The 23,134-nt window shown below is 38.6% G+C and overlaps 1 protein-coding gene across 1 annotated transcript in view; it reads left to right on the forward strand.

Annotated features, from left to right (window-relative positions):
* Nucleotides 1–23,134, forward strand: part of LOC126249063 (tyrosine-protein phosphatase non-receptor type 14) — a 188,182-nt gene that overhangs the window by 49,161 nt on the left and 115,887 nt on the right. The window contains exons 10-11 of the mRNA XM_049950714.1: nucleotides 4,749–4,841; nucleotides 7,735–7,874. Of these exons, the coding sequence (XP_049806671.1) occupies nucleotides 4,749–4,841; nucleotides 7,735–7,874 (233 nt within the window). The remainder of the gene's footprint in view (nucleotides 1–4,748; nucleotides 4,842–7,734; nucleotides 7,875–23,134) is intronic.

The following is a 23,134-nucleotide window of genomic DNA, read 5'->3' on the forward strand; positions in this document are numbered from 1 at the left end:
CCTCAGCAATTAATTATGCAGTAGCCATTATCAAATGCTTTGTGTTGTGTATTTTTTTATTTTGTAATGAATCAAGAGACTAATTCAGATCCATCATGGAGTTCGACTATGACCCTTACAACACCATAAGTGATTGGTGATCCCTATGGCTGTGTATCAGTTCTGCTTTCACAGAAAACAGATGTAGGCTGGCTGCTGTGCGAGAGGGAGGCGGGGTCTTTTTCTTCACACTGCTCATCTACTCTCTGGCAGTCATAGTTCTAGTTTGTTTATTTTTGCAGTGGACTGACACATTGCAGTGTCCACACTCTGCACTATAGCAATTCGAAAACAAAATCCTATCACACCGAGCGAGGTGGCGCAGTGGTTAGACACTGGACTCGCATTCGGGAGGACGACGGTTCAATCCCGCGTCTGGCCATCCTGATTTAGGTTTTCCGCGATTTCCCTAAATCGCTCCAAGCAAATTCCGGGATGGTTCCTTTCAAAGGGCACGGCCGACTTCCTTCCCCATCCTTCCCTAATCCGATGAGACCGATGACCTCGCTGTCTGGTCTCCTTCCCCAAACCAACCAACCAAAATCCTATCAACGTACTTAGATCTCAGTGAAAGTCTTCTACCACCTTACCCCACATGCAAATATCATTATTTTTCGTTCTGCTTTTAAGCAAGTGCTGTGTTGGTTCTGTGTGTAGTGTTGTCATGTATGGGTTGCACAGCTATGAATGTCTACGAAAGGCTGAAATTGATGTTCTTTGGATTTGTAATTATCAAATTGGGAAACAAGAAATTATGTCAAGAAACAGGGAAGGGGGAAAGGTGAGTATTCGTGGTAGGAACAGTGGCAGAGGTAGATGGAGAATAGGGTCTGGCAGTCCCTGAGACTATGAGGGTTGCATGGCTGAAGGATTTAATAGAGGAGCTGGTCCCATGTGTGTTGCAGTTTGGCTTTCATGTCATTTTTTTTATACTGTTTTCGTAGTTAGATACTGATCATAAACAGTGAAAGCCAGGCTGTGACACACAACAATATTGGTAGTCTATTGGTCTGTGCCTAAGTGTTCCACCATTGCAGGTTTTATTAGACCTATGTTCAGACTGCAAATCCACAGCTGTTACTTCTCCTGTATGGTTTTTAAAAATAGGATGAGACAAGACACAAGTCAGTGAAACATATCAAACTAGCAGTGTGTCCAGAAGAACAACAAAAGTAAATGGAAACTACAGTTCCCAAAACCAAGCCCAAAGGAACTTTTGCATCGGGGATATTGTACAGGGTGGTTACAATTAAACTTTCACTACTAGAGAGGGCTCTCATGAAAACTGAGTGATCCTGCAACAATGAAACTTTGTGGAAACATTTCTAAGGACATGCAGAAAAGAAATAATGAATAAACCATTGAAAGAAGCATGTTTTGATTTCCACATGAGTGAGTAGCATTTGTTAGTTGCTTACTATGTTAACATTCCAGGTTACAAACGTTGCTGAGTGTGACAACCATCTGCATCCATGACAACCTGGGACCATATTAGAGATACAATTTCACGATTGTTCGCAGCATTTTTCAAATGTTGGACCATGGTATGTTCATCTTTTGTGACACACCTTGTGCACTGCTTGAAGATCACACATTGCTTCCAGCATTCATAATCATGGCAGTAGTAATTTCTTCAATAATTTGTGGCACAATTTGACATCAGCCTTTCCCAGGAGCAATTCCCAAATCACCAGTTACTTCGAACTTCTGAATCTTGTTCTTCAACCCTGGTGTAGAGAAAGGACCCCTCTGTATTCCTTTAATGTATTGATGTGCGCAAAGAGTAGCAGCACTATTGTTGTTTTGACATAAAAGCTTTATGAGTAAAGCCCTGTTCACCTTGTTCAGAACCACGTTGACTGTGTGCAACTGAACTGCACACTGATGTTTGGTTTCATCCTCATGTTGCCATACCAGTACCGATGCCTAGTGGCAAGCCATGACAACGCAAATCCTGCAGTGCACAGTCTGAATATCATTCCTGTAAAAATGGGTACCCATATGGTAAATATTTTACTGTTTACACTGGTACACTGGCACAAGTTGCTAATGTTTAAGTGTAACCACCCTGTACCTACAGATGAGGCCAAAACAACTGGAAGATGAAGAGTATCTTATTATATATTTTTGCTACAAGTTCACCAAAGAAGTCTGCAAGGCTAAACTCTGGAAGGTCCCTTGAAATAAAAATTCAACAGATATCTGCCAGATTTCTTTCACTTACAGTGTATTAGTTTTTAAGTGAAAAATAACTAAAACATTATTTTTGTACTAGCACTGGAAACTGAAGAAATCATACAGAACTCAACTACCAGTAATGCTGGGAATACACAGCTTATGCAGCATGCAATTCATGTGTACACTGAGGTGACAAAAGTCGTTGGATAACAATATGCAGATGGCAGTAGTATTGCATACACAAGGTATAAAAGGGCGGAACATTGACGGAACCATCATTTGCACTCTGGTGATTCATGTGAAAAGGTTTACAACATTATTATGTGATCAAATGAAGGGAATTGACAGACTTTTAATGCAGAATTGTAGCTGCAGCTAGATGTGTGGGACAGTCCATTTTGGAAATCATTAGGGAGCTCAATATTTTGAGATCCACAGTGTCAAGAGAGTGCCGAGAATAACAGATTTCATGCATTGCCTCTCACCATGGGCAATATGGTGGCCGATGGCCTTCACTTAACGACCAAGAGCAGCACTATTTGTGTAGAGTTGGCAGTGCTAACGGACAAGCAACACTGCTTGAAATAACCATAGAAATCAATGTTGGATGTTCAACAAACATATCCATTAGGACAGTGTGGTGAAATTTGGTGTTAATGTGCTATGGCACCAGATGACCGACGTGAGTGCCTTTGCTAACAGAATGACATCGCCTGCAGTGACTCTCCTAGGTACGTGACCATATCAGTTGGTCCCTAGATGACTGGAAAGCCATGGTCAGGTCAGATGCATCCTGATTTCAGTTGGCGAGAGCTGATGGTAGAGTTAGAGTGTGGCACAGACCCCACAAAGCCATGGACCTAGGTTGTCAGAAAGGCACTATGCAAGATGGTAGTGTCTCCATAATTTTGTGGGCTGTACGTACATGGAATGGGTCCGGGGCCTCTGGTCCCAGTGAACCTATCATTGATTGGAAATCGTTTAGCTACTTGGAGACCATTTGCAGCCATTCATGGACTTCATGTTCCCAAACATTGGTGGAATTTTTATGGATGACAGTATGCCATATCACAGGGCCCCAACTTTTCATGATTGTTTTGAAGAACATTCTGGACAATTTGAGCAGATATTTGGCCACCCAGATCACCTAACATGAATCCCATCAAACATTATGGGACATAATCAAGAGGTCAATTCGTGCACAAAATCCTGCACACATAACACTTTCAAAACTATGGATGTCTATAGAGATAGAATGGCTCAGTATTTCTGCAGGGGCTTCCAGTGACGTGTTGAGTCCATGCCACACTGAGTTGCTGCACTACGCTAGACAAAAGAAGGTCGGGCAACGATATTACAAGGTATCCCATGACTTTTGTGTCCTCAGTGTAAGTATCCACATTTCAAACCTCTTGAGAATAATGGAACAACTTTCTTTCATGATCTTTGATTTGTGATTTTATGAGGTTCACACCGAAAGTTAAGTTTAGTAAAAGTAATGAAGATTGCTATTTTGCAAAAAATGTAACATCTTAGAATATCCTTTGTCATGTTGTAAGTCTTAGCAACAACACAGTGGATGCTGAATAATACGTTGCCATGTTTAGGTTTTTGAGGAATACTGTCTTGGTGCTTCCACATACTCAAAGTAACGCTCACAGATGGTGTCTTGTGATTTTTCTAAAAGGAAGAAGTCACATGGCTCCATATCCAGTATATAAGATGGATGTAAGGGGTGGGGGGTGGAGATCTGGTAAACCTCAAAAATGCATTTGTTTCAGCCACAATGTGAAATGGTATGTAGTTGTGGAACATCATGTTAGCCCAAGTTTTACTTCTCCTTGACTACTTTTTAAAATAAGAGCAGACAAGACACACTGCAGTTAAATGTACAATATCAGATATTGGTTGATGGAACTCCTAACACGGACTCTGATTTAGATGACTACAAACCTTCCTCACATGAAGAATTTAATATAAGATTTTATAGACAGCTGCTGATCCGACTCTGTGAATGCACTGAATGTCCTTTTAGGTAGAATGGACACACTCTTTGATCATTTTATGAATAGTTTTTTGGTAATACAGATTGTTTTGTATCTGAATTTGTTGAATCTCTGAAAGATTGACTATGAACTATGACTATGACTATGACTATTGACTCAGTAAATGACAATGATTCACATCCAAGCCCATCATGCAGTCATAATATACTTACAGAATTGTTTCCATTTCACCTCTATGGCCAGCAGTTAACAAAACACTCCACATAACATAACACTAGGAGCCCTTTCAGTATCTATAAATAGGTGCATATTGTCGAAGCTTACAGGAGTAGATTAGACAAGATGCTGTTATCATAAGTCTTTATTCATAGTATGATAATTGATTAGAATCCAGCAGTTCTCAAAATTTTCTGAGAGTCTTGTAAACATTTCATGTATTCCTTCCTAGAAAATATAATCTGATGACAAGGTAATAGGTTACGTTCTGTGCTTCACTAATAAAACCTGTTTCATTTTCTTTTCCAGCATACATTCTACATGCAGCATGAGGGAGCAACAGAACCGTGCCAAAATTTCAATGACTCCATGCCTGTAACACTATTTCAGACTGGTATAGAGGTAAGATAAAGTTCAATGAAGCAGTTCAACTTTTATGGAGGATTGTAGGAATCCTAGTGGAGAAAAAACATCCTAGCCACCAGCAAGGTTCGACCACCAGAGGATGTCAGGCAGTTGCTCCAAGGAAATATTGTGGAATTTGCACAATGTCATCAAGTGGCAAACCCGTGAAGATTATTTACAAAAAACATTTTATTTACAAAAAAAAGTGCAGATAGTCTACTTTCCCCTGTGATAACTGTGCCTGTTAATGGCAGAGAAGAATGTTTGGATGCATGATAGTCATAAAACTTTCTTGTAATATGGGTCCACAGCTTTTATAATCTTTTTAAATGATGCCATCAGTTAAAAACAACATGATGTCATTTAAAAAAGAAGTCATAAAAATTATTTTTTCATTATCAAAACTAAAATAGCCAGTTTTATGCTAAATGTTTTGTCTACCTCTCATTGTATACTGTATTACGTCCTTAGAGTTTGTTTGTTGAAATCTAAAGGCAGTATAACAAATAAATTATCTTCATAGTTCAGTGTTACTGATTATGATGGTGCAGCATTAGCTAATCATAGAACTGCTGATGCATACAGAAATCAGTAATCAGTATAGGATAGGGGGTGGGGGGAGGTGGCCATTGTTTCAAAACATGCATAGTCATGTACTTCCATCCAGCTGTGTGAGTTGGCCAGTGCAGTATGAGAGAGACGATCACAAGGAATAAATGACTTTAATAAAAGGAGTCATTGAAATAATCTTCTAGTAGACAATAAGCTGACTTTTGCAGCCACTTCTTCTTTTTTAATGTGCTTTTACATCTCTGGCATGTATATATGTATAAAATAAGAGTAGTTTTCATAATACCAATTCTTGCACGAAATACACTCCACTCTGTTGGTGTTATAACTTTCTCCACATCCTACAGATTCAGCTCTTTGTCTTCAACAGTATCACTTTCCTCTTGATACTGAACAAGTGTATACTCATGCTTTCCATCTAAACTAGGTGAAGGTGAGCATCTGTATTTTTGAGCACTTTTTTTCTAAATTTTTTATTTGTACTGTTTTTATTTTATTTTCAACCTTACTTGTGTTCTCCTCCTCGTCCTCTAACTTTACTAAGGTAAGTGTCTTGTCACTTGAGCAATTCTTTTTTTTTAATTTTCTCCTCTTTTTTACAAGTGAAATGTGTTCTACAGAGGTTAACAGAGCCACCACAGTTTTTTTGGCACGCTTGTGCATGGGGTACTTTTGTTGGAAAAGCTTTTCTGGTGTGAAATCTGGAGTAGATGTAGGCCTACTTGGCACCTGTGATTTGCATCAAACTTCAGCAGATGTGTTCTGCTTTGCTCATCTGCTTATATTTGATCAGACACTGTGTGTGCACAATCGGATAGACAGATCGTGGTTTCTCCATGAGAGGACACACTTGCAATTTACTTTTCTTTGGTAAATTTATGATCAAGATGAAGGATTTTGGTGAAATTATAAGCAAACTTCCAAACATATGGTGTATCGGAAGGAAAACCAATGTTTGAGCTTTTTTAGTATGTAGAACTAGCTTCCTTTCATTAGCTTCCACCAGCATGTATTCCAGGCTCACTGGACATGTTACATGGTTATTATTTTAGGAATGCTGTAATTTTGAGAGACATTTTGTAAGGATTAACTATTTTTGACAGCTTGTATTGCATACCTCAGATTTTCTTTGGTATAGTTTACACGATTTGCATTTTTTCTTTTGTATTATCTTGTCATTTTTCTACAGTAAATTTTAGGCAGAATCAGTCAGTGTAATGGTATGTGTAAAAAATCACAGACCGTCTATTCTTGAGATTTAGTATCCATCTCTTCCTAATGCTTGGGAGAGTCAGCCAGGTTATGTAACAGTACCTTATTAAAATCTTGATAGGTATTCAGTGGTTAGATTACTTGAATGAACACTGCAATCTCCCCATCCAAGCAAATAAGAAACATATTTTACCCAAATGTTCAAAAAATTGTATAATGTATTCTGATTATGAAATTTCCCACACCGCGTAGCAGTACTTCGAAAGAGGACTGAAAAGTGTAGTGCAATCAGTCTCTTTAGTAGATCTGGTTCACCTTACCCACAACATTTTCTGTGTGTTCTTTCTAATTTAAGTTGTTTGTAATTGTATTTCCTAGGTATTTACTTGAATGTACAACTTTCAGATTTGATTGATGTATCATGTAGCCAAAGTTTAACGGATTACATTTAGCATTCATGAGGATGACCTCACACTTTTCATTGTTCAGTATCAATTGCCAATTTTTGTACCATATGGATATCTTTTGTAAATTGTTTTGCAATTTATTTTGATCTTCTGATGACTTTATTAGGCAGTAAATGACAGCATCATCTGCAAATAACCCAATACTACTGCTCAGATTATCTCCTAAATCATTTATATAGATCAGGAACAGCAGATGGCCTATAACGCTACCTTGGGGAATGCCAGAAATCACTTCTGTTTTACTCAGTTGGTTTCTGCCAATTACTATTAACTGTGACCTTTCTGACAGGAAATCATGAATGCAGTCATATAACTGAAATGGTATTCCATAAGCACAAAGTTGATTACAAGCTGCTTGTGAGGTACAGTTGAAAGACTTCTGGAAATCTAGAAGTACGGAATCAATTTGAAATCCCTTGTTGACAGCACTCAATACTTCCTGTGAATAAAGAGATAGTTGTGTTTCACAAGAACGATGATGTCAGTGCTCCTCCCACTGTACCTATCAAATTGTTGTGGTTTCTGTGTACTTACATGTTTTTGTTGTTCTTTATTTGTATCAGTGATGTGTATTTCCTTGAAATCAATATACTTACTATGAGAATTAGTGCTTACATATGTTTTCTTGTGCCCAATTTCAGGATTCACATCTATCTGAGAGTCAGGAAGACTTAGATTGTCATGATGGAGGCATAAATTGGAGAATTCAGTCAGCAGTGCAACGTGCTCAGTCAACCTCTTGCCTTGACCTCACAAAACACACAGAGGTTGAAAAACTGAGGTATGTTTCCTGATAATAGTACAAGGCTCCAAGTAAGAATCTCATCAGTTTATTGTATGTTTTGCAGACCACTTACCATTACTTGTTAGACACACATGGTCAGAGTATAAGTGCAGAGATGGCAAAAAAACAATCTAGTTTGACAGTTTGATCATAGGTGTAATTTAAGGCAAGGAATTACATATTTCAGAGGTAATTATGAAAACTGCTTGAGTGAATGTTTTCAACCATTGCAGTTACAGTATCTCCTACAATTTTATTTCAGCCTGAAGTTACTCGCTTTGACAAGTAATTTTAATCTCCAGATGCCTTTGAAATTAATGTAAACACTCCTGTGAAAATGATTGGTATGTGATGGGACAACCTTTAGTTTATCATTTGGCTACGATTTGCTGCAGAATTTTAACATACAACTAATCTGTTGTTTCCAGAGGAATTTTATACCATTTTCCATGTAGTACCAGCAACTGTAAGGAAGGAAATCTGCACTGGATTCTTATTTCTTAAACCAAGCCATCAGTAGTAATCAATACTGCTCAGACAGACAATTGAGCAGCCTGTGGGAAATGTTTCAGGTCATTTCTATGTTCCTAAAACTGCACCTGAGTGGTTGTAGCCTTGTGAACTGGAGCATTCTTATGTGGGAGGAAATTATTCTTGTTGATGAATAAAATGTGGGTATAAGGAGGGTGTCCACATAATTTGTTGTTATAATTTATTCTTGCAGGGACATAATAAAACCAATAGAATGACGTAAGCTAATTTCTCACACATAACAGAGCTAACATCATGTTTAGTGCCAAGAAATTGATAGTCTGATGCCAATGCTTCTTTGGGAATCCAGTAGCCATAAATCAGATCTGTTTGAAACAAGATGGAGGGTGGTTCATATTAATGTCTCCCAGTCATCACTGGTACATAGTATGCTGATGACCTTGCTGTTTGGCTGCGCGGGGTAGCCACACGGTCTGAGACCGCTTGCTACAGTTCACGCGGCTCCCCTGTCGGAGGTTCGAGTCCTCCCTCAGGCATGGATGTATCTGTTTTCCTTAGAGTAAGTTAGTTTAAGTTAGATTAAATAGTGTATAAGCCTAGGGACCGATGACCTCAGCAGTTTGGTCCCATAGGAACTTACCACAAATTTCCAATTTGACCTTGCTGTTTAGTTAGTGCCATAAAGCACGAAATGTCTGTCATTGGTGCATGTTACAAAGGCTCAGCACGGTATGTGGCACACTAATGTTTTCGGGGGTGATCAGATTTTTAAAAGTTGCTGCTTGTGTTAGAATTCAGGGTACTAATAATGTTGTGACATCACTTCTGTTACATTGGCTCCACAGTTCTTTATGGTAATCAGTATTCACAGGTCATTAGATTGAGTGTTAATTTTCGTTCATTATTATGGAGTGTTGATGTTTTTGCCTTGCCATAGTCACATGTCCAATCACCACCACTGTTGCAAGTCATAAATCTAACATTCTTCAAGTAACTATATTCCAGTGCTGTACTCTCATTAGAAGTTAGGAAGATGCATGGACAAACCTGTAATACACTACTTAGTCTACTGAAAAGTGAGCTACCTCAATTGCAGTAACAAATATGTCACAGTGTGCACACAGTGAATGCCACCAGTCTACAGAATTGCTGTTTCCTCAGAAAATTGGTGTTTCTATAATTTTGGTAATTGTATATAAACTTTCTTATTATGTTTTCACGTAAATAATGTCCATTATTTGCTAAATCCATTACTAAAGGCTGTATCATTACACCCGATGTCACAGTAAGAGACTATTTGGAAAATATCAGAATAAAGTACCAAGTTGAAAGAACTTCAAGACTATATAAATGAATTTTTCACTGTTAACTGTAACGTTCATTTTACCATGGTTTTTTGTGATTACATAACTGAAAAGCATATTAGAGGAAGTGGAATTCCTATAGTAAGAGAGACCTTTCTTTTGAAAGAATTATCATCACACATGCGTAAAATCAATAACATTTCACATTTGAAGATTACTGATAAATTTTGTGTTGGTATCAGTCAGTCTTCATATGTGACTTATTGAAGCAATGTGGACTGAAAAACTGCCAAGTTACTGCAATATTAACAAGGTGAAAGTGCTGCTCCTAATGATCAACTGAAGTTCAGGGACAAAACATGTAATTCATTTTAATTTTACAGGTACAACATACTTCGTTACATACATTGAATATGATAAGTAGCCTACTCCCAACGGTTTTTGTTCTTAAAAGTGAACACTTTTGTGTATAGAGTATATATTGCAATTTCAACAATTTTAACTAATTCAAACTGCATCCCTCATGTAAAATATGTTATAATCTTCATGGGTGTTTTAAAACTGAGCTGCTCTTTGCTTCGCACTTGGATAGTTCAGCCATGTAGACAATAAAAATATGTTTCTGTGACACTTTTCTGAAATACAGTTTCATTTCTTACTACAAAAAATATAATTATGCTATGTTTTAAGCAAAAAGCAATTTAAATATCTAACATGAGCTTTATGGTTAAACAATTTCATATAGTATTGGTAAATCACATTTTACATGAAAATTTTGTAGAAGGTCATGTAAAATGCATGAATATTCCAATAACTCATTATCAGTGTGGATTGAGATTGAAAGAAAGTTATCTTTAGCACAGTCTTCCAATTAGGTTCCTGAGAAAAATGTGTCATCATTACTGCAGGTGCCTGTAGAAATGCAAAATAAAGAGTGCTATAGGAACTGCAATAATTTCGTCAAGCAGGAACCGGGAGAATGATGCAACTTCTTGTGAGTCCTGTCTCCTCAGTTATGACACACATACATGTAAGCCATCTCATGTGGCTTTTCATTATATCTGGTTTTCAAAGTCTTTCTGGAGACCACTAAAATTGAAAGCAATAAATACGGAGTACAGAATAGAGTGAGACTGTAAGATACATGTTTAATAACCTTGCTGCTAAATTGCATATCAGTAGTGACTATTTGGAAGTAACTGACAATTGAGTATAAACTAGTGTGCTAGCTGCTATGCTGCAGCTGTCGGTGTATGTAAATGACATGCCTTCTTATGCATGTATTAGTAACACTGTGGCTATGGTTTAATTATCTGTCTCAAGCTGATCTGAATGTATTGTAACCAATAATGTTACATGAAAGGGTTAAGTCCAAGATTTATATGTAAGTAGGGCTAATAATATAAATACTGCATATGGCGGATCAAGTTAATGTCAAAATATACAGTCAGTGTGAAGTATCTTTTCCCAGTAACCCTATTATACTTCCTCATTATGACCTCACAGTGTTTTGACCAATCCAACTTAGCCCAATGGTAACCTTTCGAGAACAATACCACAACAGAACAGTTGCAGATAATTTATTTATGAGAATAGTTACAGTAAGGCATCAGAATCATGGACATTCACAAGTTTCATTACAATGACCAAGCATTTGTAACAGGAGATCCAAAGGTCTTGAAGCCTGTAGTCTCTGATGAAGTGATATGGTTGTAAATGTGCCAGCCAGAAATAAAAGTACAGTCATTACTGTTGTAGGGCACAAAAGGTGTGGAGCAAAATGAAAGGGATGCTGGTAACTTTATTCAACTCTTCAGTAATAAACTGACATTTTCAATGAAGAACAACTTTATGATGCAGACACAAATCGACTAATGTTTGAATGAGGTTAAGTTGACCGAGGTCCAAGCTAACTGCCTGATGTCTGCGATGTGTTTCTTTTGACCGTTACTTACCATTGTCGCCACCTATTGGCAAACAGCGGAAGCAAAGTTGTACACCTTGTACAAGTATTAAATTATATAATGCATGTACATATTTCTTCTACTGTATGAGTTGTTGAATTTCTGTCCATTTATTTATAAACTTTATTGACATTGTTTAAAGGATTTTATTAATTCATGAATGTTCATATGCAATTCTTAAAAACTTTCTTCTGTCATTCTTATGTTCATCTTCTTTCTTCTTACAACCTTAAGTTTTTCTAGAATGTTCTAATTTGTAGTAGTTGCTCATTAAACCATTTGAAGGTGTTTTGTTTGTTATATTTTGATTATTTCTCATTTGAAGCATAGTTCTACATATGCATTGACGAAAAAACATCTTACTTGTCTGTATTGATCAGAAGTAGACAATGGCTTGATTAGATGAAACAGTGATCAAAATGGAATAGAAGGCTGAAATTAATTGTTGGTGGCCATCGATGTTTATTTTGAGATCACAGAGAAGGTTAAAGTGTAGATTAGCACACACTAAGCTCATATGAGTGAAAGCAAGGAAATGTGTAGAGAGTTTTCATTACAACTGTTGCTGATATGAGGGATGCGTGGGATGTATGCTTTTTTTTTTTTTTTTTCATGGATTTCTGTTGTGTGAGGCACGGAACTGAATATTTTGAATTGCAAGCTTCGCAGTGATGCCATAAAGATTTTTAAGAGTTCTGTAATGAGCAGTATTTGCCTAAGTTCGTAGATGATTTTGCTACTATTACTGATTAAAAGAGGTAATGGTTCCACAGAGGCTAGCTGTTATTGACATAATATGTTTTATTCATCACTGTTGGTCAGTTTCAACCAAATATTCATCATGAAATGTGATATACATATGATCCTCTCAGTCTGTCCAGCATCATGCTCTGTCTATAAATGGTGCCATTCCCAAACTTGCTTTATACGTGCAATAGCCACATATTTTTGCAGTGCTGTGATTGATAAGTTTTATGTTCATTGTTTTCCATTTTAAAAGAGGCACTGGTTCACCCTGAGCAGAAACGAAGGTCTCATCTCTAAGCATCTACTTAGTTTGTTGCTTATTCAAGTCCGATGTACCCACCAACCACCAGGTCACACACCACCTCAGAAACTAGCCTCAAAAAGTCATCCTGTGAAAGGAGTGGACCTTGGGGAGAGGACAACTTGTAATCACTGGCCATCATACAAAAATCAGGGCAGTGGCTGTGAGGTAACTGCAAGGAGGCAGTGTCACCATAACATCTGTACTGTGAGCTACACCCAGGTTCTGATTCAAGCAGACCTACCCACTACCACAGTTTTTCAGCTGGTTCCCATGAAACACATAGTATTGGTACTAGAGTATTCGTATTGGCAAGGTTTCTCTCTTAACATTTGACATTTTGCCATTACGGACAATTATATGTTACCTCTAGCACACATTTCTTCTCTCAGTGCTTGCCCGTTACATTCATATGAGGGATTAGGTAGACCACAGACAACTTTAGAGGTAAATACCATATGGTCTGGCCAATGGGCTTATAGTGTCAAGGAAATACTCACACGTCAAAAAATCATCGTGGTTTGATAACCTATTGCAAACATTTGAGGGGTCAGAACACCTAGAAGCTAGCCATAACAGTGAATCTAAGCAGAAAAACTATCTTTTACTAGCAGTTTCCAAGAACTACGTGGTAGTACATTTTCTATAATATATCATAAGAGGCACAGCTTGTGTTAATACTCACTGCACCATCTGTAACTACTGCACCAGTGCTTCAGAAGTGGGGCAGTAGGAATCTTATTATACCTGTATTTCTGTTACCAACAACATGCACTCAGCTTATACAAGTCTTTCTCATTCTTTGCCAACTAGTTTTGTCTTACATTGTATTGCCCTTCTGTGCTGGTTGTTACACTTCATTTTCTTTGTTCTGTTTCTCACTTATATGTTTAGTTCCTCACCTCACTATTTGTCTATTTACATTTGCTCATTGTCATTATCATATACATTTTGTCCAGATTTCAAAACCTAATATTGTGTTCTGTGCGTAATGTTTTCATCAGAAATTTACTGAAAAAGTAAAGCCCACCTTCTTTTAACTGTCAGATGATGTGAAAATATTAATAATGAAGTAGTGTCGTTATAGGCTCTGATTCAGGCTGTATTGGAGTACATTTTGAAAGGATGGAAAATTTAATACTTCTTTTTAGTTGATATTTTTTCCTGGTGAAGCTCAGAAGCACTGCTATTTGTTGGGGCCATGGTGGAGGTGGTCAGAAAATTATGTACATCAGTAACAGTGTTCTGCCTCAGTACTCTGGAACCCTACTTTTTCACAAGTGAGGCACTGCAGTAGTAAAATTTTGTACTCATAATTAGTTTCCAGATTCAAATTTCATTGTGACCGTCTTAACCCCTCAACTCAACAACATTTTTTCAAATGATATTTGAAAAAATAATTTTTATTGATAAAAAATATCCTGTAATATGTGACATTACATATAGACATATAAAGACGGCTTTTAAGGCTCAAAATAATGAGTTACAAAAATTTGAAGATCACTAATAATAAAATCCCAAGTACCACATGTGCTGGACTTTGACTATAGTATCCTGAAATTTGAAGTCATTTTTTGGTATCTGTGCAGCTATGAAGTCTAACCATGTATCCCACGACAGTTTCCTGTGTACATACGTCTTAGAGGAACTGACTGGAGCACTGTGGATATATTTATCTCATACCGCTGGCAAGCACTTGTCTCTCAGCTGACAAATTGTCGTCACTTTCAGTCTCTAATGAAGTAACCACATTCTTCTTCACTTTCTGAGCAGCTAAATTCAGTGTCAAACTCAGGATGACTATAGCTATTCTTTTTGGAAAGCATTGCCTAAACAGAAATATAGGAGAGAGTCTGAAAGTGCACGTTTTGTTGTTGAGTATCCAAAGCTGCTCACAGTAAAGGTGATATCTAGTGGCAACCACATCAACCAAAACATGATAGCTAGGCTACAAATGCAGTACTAGATGCTCTCTAGCATCCAAACACGTAGCTATCAGTGCTGAAATGGATGTAAGGGTTTTTTTTTTTATTTTTTCAAAGGTCTCTTCCTAAGTTGCCCAAGTGTACTCAGGATTTTAAATAATAAAAACAAGATAACTTTGGTTTTATGTTAAGGCGTTAATTTCCGTTGTCATGAGATGTATGAACTTTTATGCAGTCTTACAGAAACTAACTCTTAACCTAATCACTCACTGTCCATTTAAACTATATTCACTGGCATTGTAACAACAGTGGCAACACTGATTTCTTCAATTTCCCTACATCCTTATGCATATTTTATGCTTTGCTATGGAGTACTATGGATGATATACTCTTGCATGCTTTGCTATAGAGTACCATGGACATTTCACTCCAGCACTCCACATCATAACCGAATCGCTTATAACTAGGGGCAGGAAAATTTCACGAAATGTGGAATTGGCAGTTTTTAGCAAAATAATGTGAAGTAGGTGATTTGTAACAGATCTCATGAATTTCTGATTTGTGTGGCAAAAAATGACAATGAATGAGGCAGAAAAAACCCAATTTGACAAAATACACAACACCGAATATGGCAACATAAAACGCAGCACCAAATATGCAAAAAATGTAACACCAAATATGGTAAAAATGTTACACCGAATGTGGCAAAAACATGCAACACCAAATATGGCAAAAAAAAAAATGCAACACCAAATATGGGGAAAAAACACAACACCGAATGTGGCATAAAGAAACGCAACACCAAATACGGCAAAAAGAAATGCAACACCGAATATGGCAAAAAGAACTTCCCCATTTATGCCAAGGAGTAGATCCACTCTGGCTGGGGTACCAGACTCCTAGAAATGGCTGCTAAGCCAGGTAGTCTTAGCCATTACAGTGTGGTGTGCATGGGGAGAGCCTCCAATTGGAGTGGATGGAATCAGGGCATACAACCTGTAATGAAATGGATCAAACACACCCATGCAGGTGGCCGTGCCAACACGGCCATCTTAGCAGTCATAAAACAAGATTTCAGTGCAGATACTTACAACTCTATGATGTATCTGCCTTTCGTCATGTCATGCGATGAGAGTCAGGCCAGGAGAAATGGAGGTGGACAGATTGCCCAGGTGTTACTATGGTCCAGAATCTGTGGAGAATCTGTTGCAATATCAGAGCCATTGTCTGTCTTTGGAAATACTGAGAATAGCGTTTGAAGAAGTTGTGTGGTAGAGAAAATGAGAAATTGATCTCTCTGATCCAAACTTTGAATGCTAACCTATCACAGACACTTCAGGACTGTGACACACTCGAGGATATACCATGGAACATACTCAGCCATAGATATTACAATCTTCAGCCCAAGCATCTCCACTTTGATCCAGTGGAAGTCCATGTAAATATCTGTGACTTTGACCACTTTCCTATCACAATCTCTTTTTCAAACACCAACCAATTCAACATACACCACATTGGTCACTTCAGAAAACCAACTGACAAGATTTCACCTCCAAAGCTTCTTTTGAAGTCAGTCAAATGAATTATATGGAAGGAGTTGTACAAGATACTATTGATATGATTATACCTGCTGTGGAAGCAACAATACCCTCTTCTTAACCCCGCTCCCCACCTGCAGCAGGAAACCAGTGCCATGGTCTAAACAAATAGCTGCAATTATTAGAGTGTGTAGGATGGCACTTCAGCCATGGAAAATTTAATAGCTTTCAAGGGACTTCGAGCAAAGGCACAGTTTCTAATAAAAAGGAGAAAATAGTAGTGTTGGGAACAGCACATATCAATTATGAGGGCCCACACACTTCTCCATCGGCTTTGTGGCCATCAGTTGTCTACTGTAGTTGCTGGTATCTCCCTCAGTGGCAACATCTGTATTGATTCCAAGGTTGTTGCTGAATTTCTTGTGGCACCCTTCACTGAAATGTCTGCATGCCATAACTACTATCCTAATTTCCTGACCTGGAAACGCCAGGCAGAGCAAAACTGTTTACCCTTCCATGCCCAAGGCATCGTATCATACAGTGTTCCACTTAGTGAATGGGAGTTCCCCAGTGCTTTAGCAGTGTGTCTAGACACAGCCCCAGGACATAATAAAATCCAAAATCAGATGCTTAAACATCTTAGAAACAACAGCATAAAGCATACACTCAGGTTTTTCAGTCATATTTGGTGACAAAGGTATTTCCCTCCTAATAGGGAAAGGGTATTATTATTCCTATCCTGAAACTGGGAAAAGACTCACAAATTTTGTCTAATTATTAACCAGTCTCTCTAATGAGTGGGCTGTGTAAGTTATTTGAAAGAATATATGTAAAAACAAAGATGATGTGACTTACCGAACGAAAGCGCTGGCAGGTCGATAGACACACAAACAAACACAAACACACACACTAAATTCAAGCTTTCGCAACAAACTGTTGCCTCATCAGGAAAGAGGGGAAGGAGAGGAAAAGACGAAAGGATGTGGGTTTTAAGGGAGAGGGTAAGGAGTCATTCCAATCCCGGGAGCGGAAAGACTTACCTTAGGGGGAAAAAAGGACAGGTATACACTCGCACACACGCACATATCCATCCATCCATCATATGTGCGTGTGTGCGAGTGTATACCTGTCCTTTTTTCCCCCTAAGGTAAGTCTTTCCGCTCCCGGGATTGGAATGACTCCTTACCCTCTCCCTTAAAACCCACATCCTTTCGTCTTTCCCTCTCCTTCCCCTCTTTCCTGATGAGGCAACAGTTTGTTGCGAAAGCTTGAATTTAGTGTGTGTGTTTGTGTTTGTTTGTGTGTCTATCGACCTGCCAGCGCTTCCGTTCGGTAAGTCACATCATCTTTGTTTTTACATATATTTTTCCCACGTGGAATGTTTCCCTCTATTATTTGAAAGAATGGTAGACATGTGACTGTGTTGGTGCCTGGAAATCGGAGGACATTTATCACAATTTCAAAATGGCTTTCTAGCATTCTGGTCCACCACAGACCAACTGATGGGTGTGGAATCTGCAGTTTTCAGTGCTTTTGCACATTACCAAAAACCGATCACTGAGTTCTTTAACCTGCAGAACGTATATAATACCACTTGTCACCATCACATCATGTCTAAACTGCATTAGTGGGGCTTCCGTGGCTGATTACCCATTTTTATCCTAAATTTCCTATCCCCAGACTGTTCCAAATCCTGATAGGTTCAATCTTCAGCAACCAATATGTACAGGAAACTGTCAGATGTTCTCAGGGATTGATTTTGAGTGTAATCCTCTTTGCCATTGCAATCAGTGGTATTAAATTGCCGTGGGACCCTATGTCTTGCTGTCATTGTATGTAGACAACCTTTGCCTGTATTACAGCTTTACATCATTACACACCACAAAGTACCACCTTCAGGGCAGTATACAGAAAGTACATAACTGAGTTGCCGTGAAGCATGGATATAAATTTCCTCCCTTGAAAACTCATGTCATGCACTTTTGTTGACCCAGGACTGTGAATCCTCACCCAGAACCTTATCTCAGTAACCAGTTACTTGAAGTCATTGAAACTTGCAAATTTGTAGGCCTTTTGACAATAAGTTAACTTGTTTACCACATGTACACCAACTAATTGTAAACTGCATGAGGAAACTTAATACCCTCAGATTTCTCAGCAGCACCTCTTGGTGCTGCATAGTTGTTCTCTGATTCTACAAAGTTTTGATCTTACGCTGCCTGGAATATGAATGTGTTGCCTACAGGTCAGCAGCACCATTAGTACTGAGCGTGTTAGGCCCTGTTCACCACAGTGATGTGTGGTTGTTAAATGGAGTATTCCGTACAAGCCCCATAGTGGCTTTCAAGCAAGCCGGTCCACTGCAAATCAGCTGATATGTGAGGAATCTGCAGTGTGCAATCTTTTTCATATTGCCAACACCTGGTGGAAGCTGGTACCTCACCAGTGAGGGTCGGACACCAGAAACTCTTGGTGAACTACGCAGTCACAGTCTGTCGGATGCCTACCCAACCATGTTACTCTAATCTGTTTCACAGCCAGCAGCTCAGACTGTTTACAAATCACCAAGAGTAGGGAGACTACCCGGGGTACAACTGGAGGCTCTGTGCAAGGGCCTCCAACTGCCCTCTGTAGTCCATGTACATACAGATGCCTCTCATGACCTGGAATTTTGTGTATTGGGTACTGTTATTCAGAGGGACTTTTTTCATGGTCCTAAGGAAAATATTGACCTCCAACATTCTCAGACACATTCCATTCAGTTCTCCATGACTATCCCAACTTGACATGCATCTACACAGATTGTTTGAAAGACAATAGCATTGGTTATGCTTGTGCCCTCTCAAAGGGGCACAAAAAGAATTTTCTGCCAAGTGCAAGTAGTGTGTACACTGCGGAATTGGTTGTCATATCACATGCCCTGCAATACATTAAAACTCTCACAACTAAGGACTTCTTGGTTTGTAGCAACTCCGTGAGCTGCTTACAAGGCATATGTCAGTGCTACCCCAGAAACTATTTGGTCTCCAACATCCAAGACCTATTAGCTGACTGCGACAGTTCTGGACACCGAGGTATTTTGGCACTGTGGGAAATGAACTCACTGACGAATTAGCTGAAGAATCAACCACAGGTGACAAACATGAAATCGGAGTACTGGGCACAAACCTGTATTCTCATTGTGTGCCCTGCTGGATAATTCATACAAACCACCAAACTGTCTACCTCCCTATGCCAGATACTTGCAGACAGAGGGATAGCAGCTAACAATTGTTTGGTATCAGGGGTGAATGTGGCAGGAGGGAAGGGGGAGTACCTCTCACTGTGGCATGTACCCTGAGTGGCCTCAGTTTACTTTCCCTCTCTGCACTGTCCTTCATTTTTAAATTTTTATGTACATATTTTATTTCTGATGTGGTTTAAGCTAATTAGTACTTTAATCCTGACAGCCTTCATTTTCACACCTCCATTGTGGTTATACTGACTATGATGACCCTTCCTAGTGTATCCTTCAGTGACATTGATGTGGGACAGGAATGGAGGGTGCACTTCCTGCCACATATATGTAGTGTGGAGAACTTGAGCTGTGGCACTTACGCTTATGCACCAGCATCTATAACCTGTGACCAGTAACAGTTTCAACTGCCTTGGTTTTACCTTACTTTTAGTCATGTGACTTATGCTATGGTAATTCAAATTATCAACCACTATGATAACGTAACAGATCCTGGAGCCAGCCATTCTCCTTTTCTCATTTCACAGTGTTGTACATGAATTTCCAGTGAAACGAAGGACTGATAACCATGATGTTTGATCACTTTAAACACATAGTTATCACCAACATCACCACTACCACCACTATCATATTTCAGGCAATGTTACACACAAAACAATTACTTTAGTAAAATCTATTGAAGAGAATAATAAAAACATAATATATACATTAATAAATAAAAAATGTAAACTTTGATGTTGTACAAGCATTATTGCTGTCTTTCTAACAACACAAAAATTTAAATTATTGCAAAAAATAAATGTTCTTGATGTAACTACCAATTTTGTGTGTATGCCATTAAATAGCTCAAGCATGAATTTGTGCTTGTTTCGGCCACTAAAGGCCAACCGAAGTGCTAATACGACATCAGTTGTGTGCGCAGCCTGCCGGCTGTGCCCACTGTTGGAACTAGTGAATATATAGGTCAGAGCACAAGGCTCCGTCCATCACTTGTGTATTGCTAATTGTATTGTACCTTGCCTTCCATGTGTGTGTACTGTTCAAGCAATAAATTACAGTGTTCTCAGGTTAGAACACTTCTTTTCATAAAAAAATAGATCTAAATAATAAAAAAAACTTGTAGCTTTATCCGTAATTCATTGTTCACCATACCCTTATATTCCACAGATCAACAACAGTCAACTCTGTAGAGCCTCCTCAGATTTCCACTTTCAGGGTACCGAAAATGAAATAAAATCCATGTGCATATTGAAATTGCATGAAACGGTAGTAGATGCTAGTGTCCTGCTACACATAACATTAGGATTTACAGTGCCTTTCAATGTTATCAGTAGGGACCAGAAAATGTACCATCTATTTTTTGCGAAATTCATGTCTGTGTTTTTTAGATTTGCACCAGTTTTTGTTGAAATTCACAACTATTTGTTTGTTTGTGAATTATTAGACGCACAACACAAATTTAAAAGGTTGTCATTCTACATGAATGAAGACAAACAAAGACTTAGTTCTTTGAAACTGACTCTTAAAAAAGTGGTGATTGCAAACTTTTTGACTGGAATGTTTGCTATTACAAATACTTCAACACCTTTTTCTTCCGAAATGGACATTTTTCCTTTGTTTGGCTGTATTTAAGCTTTCAAGAATGATTTTTCTGTTGAAAAGCAGCAACGTTTTCCCTCTGGTGAACTGAGCATGTCTCTGATCTAAGGTGTTTCTGGACATTATTTGTCTTTCCCTGTGCAATTCAATGATTACAAGATCTAGAGACTATTAATTTCAACCTTTTGTAAGCATTCATATCCATGTGACCCATGCTTGACAGTGCTGAGAATAGACCTGACAAAGCACTTAGCATAGAAGTAGAACCAAACACGCACTAACTCTATTTTAACATTAGGTGAAGAATTTTGGCTTAGTCGAGAAATGTTACAGATTTTGTTTTCCAATTGCTATAGTGCCAAGTGCAGGCAGTATACGAGTTCTGTTCAAAAAATTCCAGAAAATTCATAATGTCGTGCCAATAGTTTGTTGGAGCAAAATGCAGTTGGCATTCCTACACATGCCTGTGTTTAGTGTGTAACTGCCAGAAGTTTCATTGTTCTATGTCTGTTAGTTATTGTTCAGTGCTGTATTGAGTAGAATGCTGTGTCACACAGTTTGTGAATTTTGAGATGGCAGAGCTAGACGAGCAATGCGTCTGCATTAAATTTTACTTGAATCTTGAGAAAACCTTTACAGAGATACACCAAATGATGCAGGATGCCTATGGTTATGAATGAATGCTTAAGCCGTACTTGGTGTTATGAATGGTTCGCACATTTTAAAAATGGCCAAGCAGAAGTTAAAGATAACCCTCATTCTGGATGCCCTTCAGTATCTACCAGTGACGCTTGTGTCAGGAACATCAACAATATTGTGCGTGCCAATCAAAGACTGACTGACTGAGAGATTGCAAGAGAATGTAACATTTCAGCGTTTCAGTTGGATCATGTCATGAAATCCTGGCACATCATCTTGGAATGCATCATGTTGCTGCAAAGTTCATCCCATGGCTCATGAGTCAAGACCAGAAAGACCTTCACCTCACAATCTGTGAAGAGCTTTTGAATCACACATATGAAAATCAGATGTTCCTCAAGAGAATCATAACTGGTGATGAGATATGGGTCTACGGTTATGACGTTGAGACTAAGGTTCAGTCTTCACAATGTGTCGGGAAAGGTTCTCCAAGTTCAGTCTTCACAATGGGTCTGGGAAGGTTCTCCAAGACCAAGAAAAGCTCATCAGATCAGGGCAAATGTCAAAACCGTGCTGATAGTTTTCTTTGACTTTAAGGTATTAGTTCAGTTCATCATGAATTCATGCCACAGGGACAAACTGTTAATCGATAGTAGTATCAGGATGTGTTGTGATGTCTGTGAGAAAATGTGAGAAGGAAATTGCCTGAAATGTGATGAGACAATTCATGGCTCTTGCATCACAATAATGCATCTGCACATTCATCCCTGTTGGTGCATGACTATTGCACTAAAAACAAAATCACTGTGCTGCCTCATCTCCATACTCTCCTGACCAGGCTCCTGCAGATTTTTTTTTTTTTTCATTTTTGAAAGTTGGAAACCACATTGAAAAGGACAGAAGTTTGCAACAACAGAGGAGATAAAAGAAAATTCGCATACGGTGCTGTGTGTGATGCAGCAACAGGCGTACCAAGACTGCTTCTGGAAGTGGAAACAGCATTGGAGCACTGGAAGTGGTTTACCAATTGTGGAGGAGAGTATTATGAAGGAGACTATGCACAGTAAGTAAATGGTAAGCATGGAAAAATTTTGTGGACAAAGTTCTGGAATTTTATGAACAGACCTTGTGTAGTGGCAGATGGACACAAGTGCAAACAAACTAGAATTTTGAGTGCCAGAGGAGAGAGAAACAATGTGCAGTAAGAAGCCCCACCTACCTTTCACAGGGCAGCAGCCTACAGCAGAACTGACACATTATCACGGGGATTGCTGATTTCTCCTGGTGTTGTAAGGATCATAATCGAAATCTGTGATGAACCAGGATAAGCCGCTTCACTTACTTCAAAATAAGAAAAGAAAACAAGTAACGCACAGCACAAAGTATTTGGGCTCGGCTACTGTGCAACTGCTTGTCGAGATTGGCAAAGTAGTGTTAATGACATAATTTAGGCTCGACCTCTAGTGGTATTTAGTGCGACTACAGCTCAAAATGTCTGCCAACTAATTTGGCA

Source organism: Schistocerca nitens, chromosome 3 (assembly GCF_023898315.1).
Source record: "Schistocerca nitens isolate TAMUIC-IGC-003100 chromosome 3, iqSchNite1.1, whole genome shotgun sequence".
NCBI lineage: Eukaryota > Metazoa > Arthropoda > Insecta > Orthoptera > Acrididae > Schistocerca > Schistocerca nitens.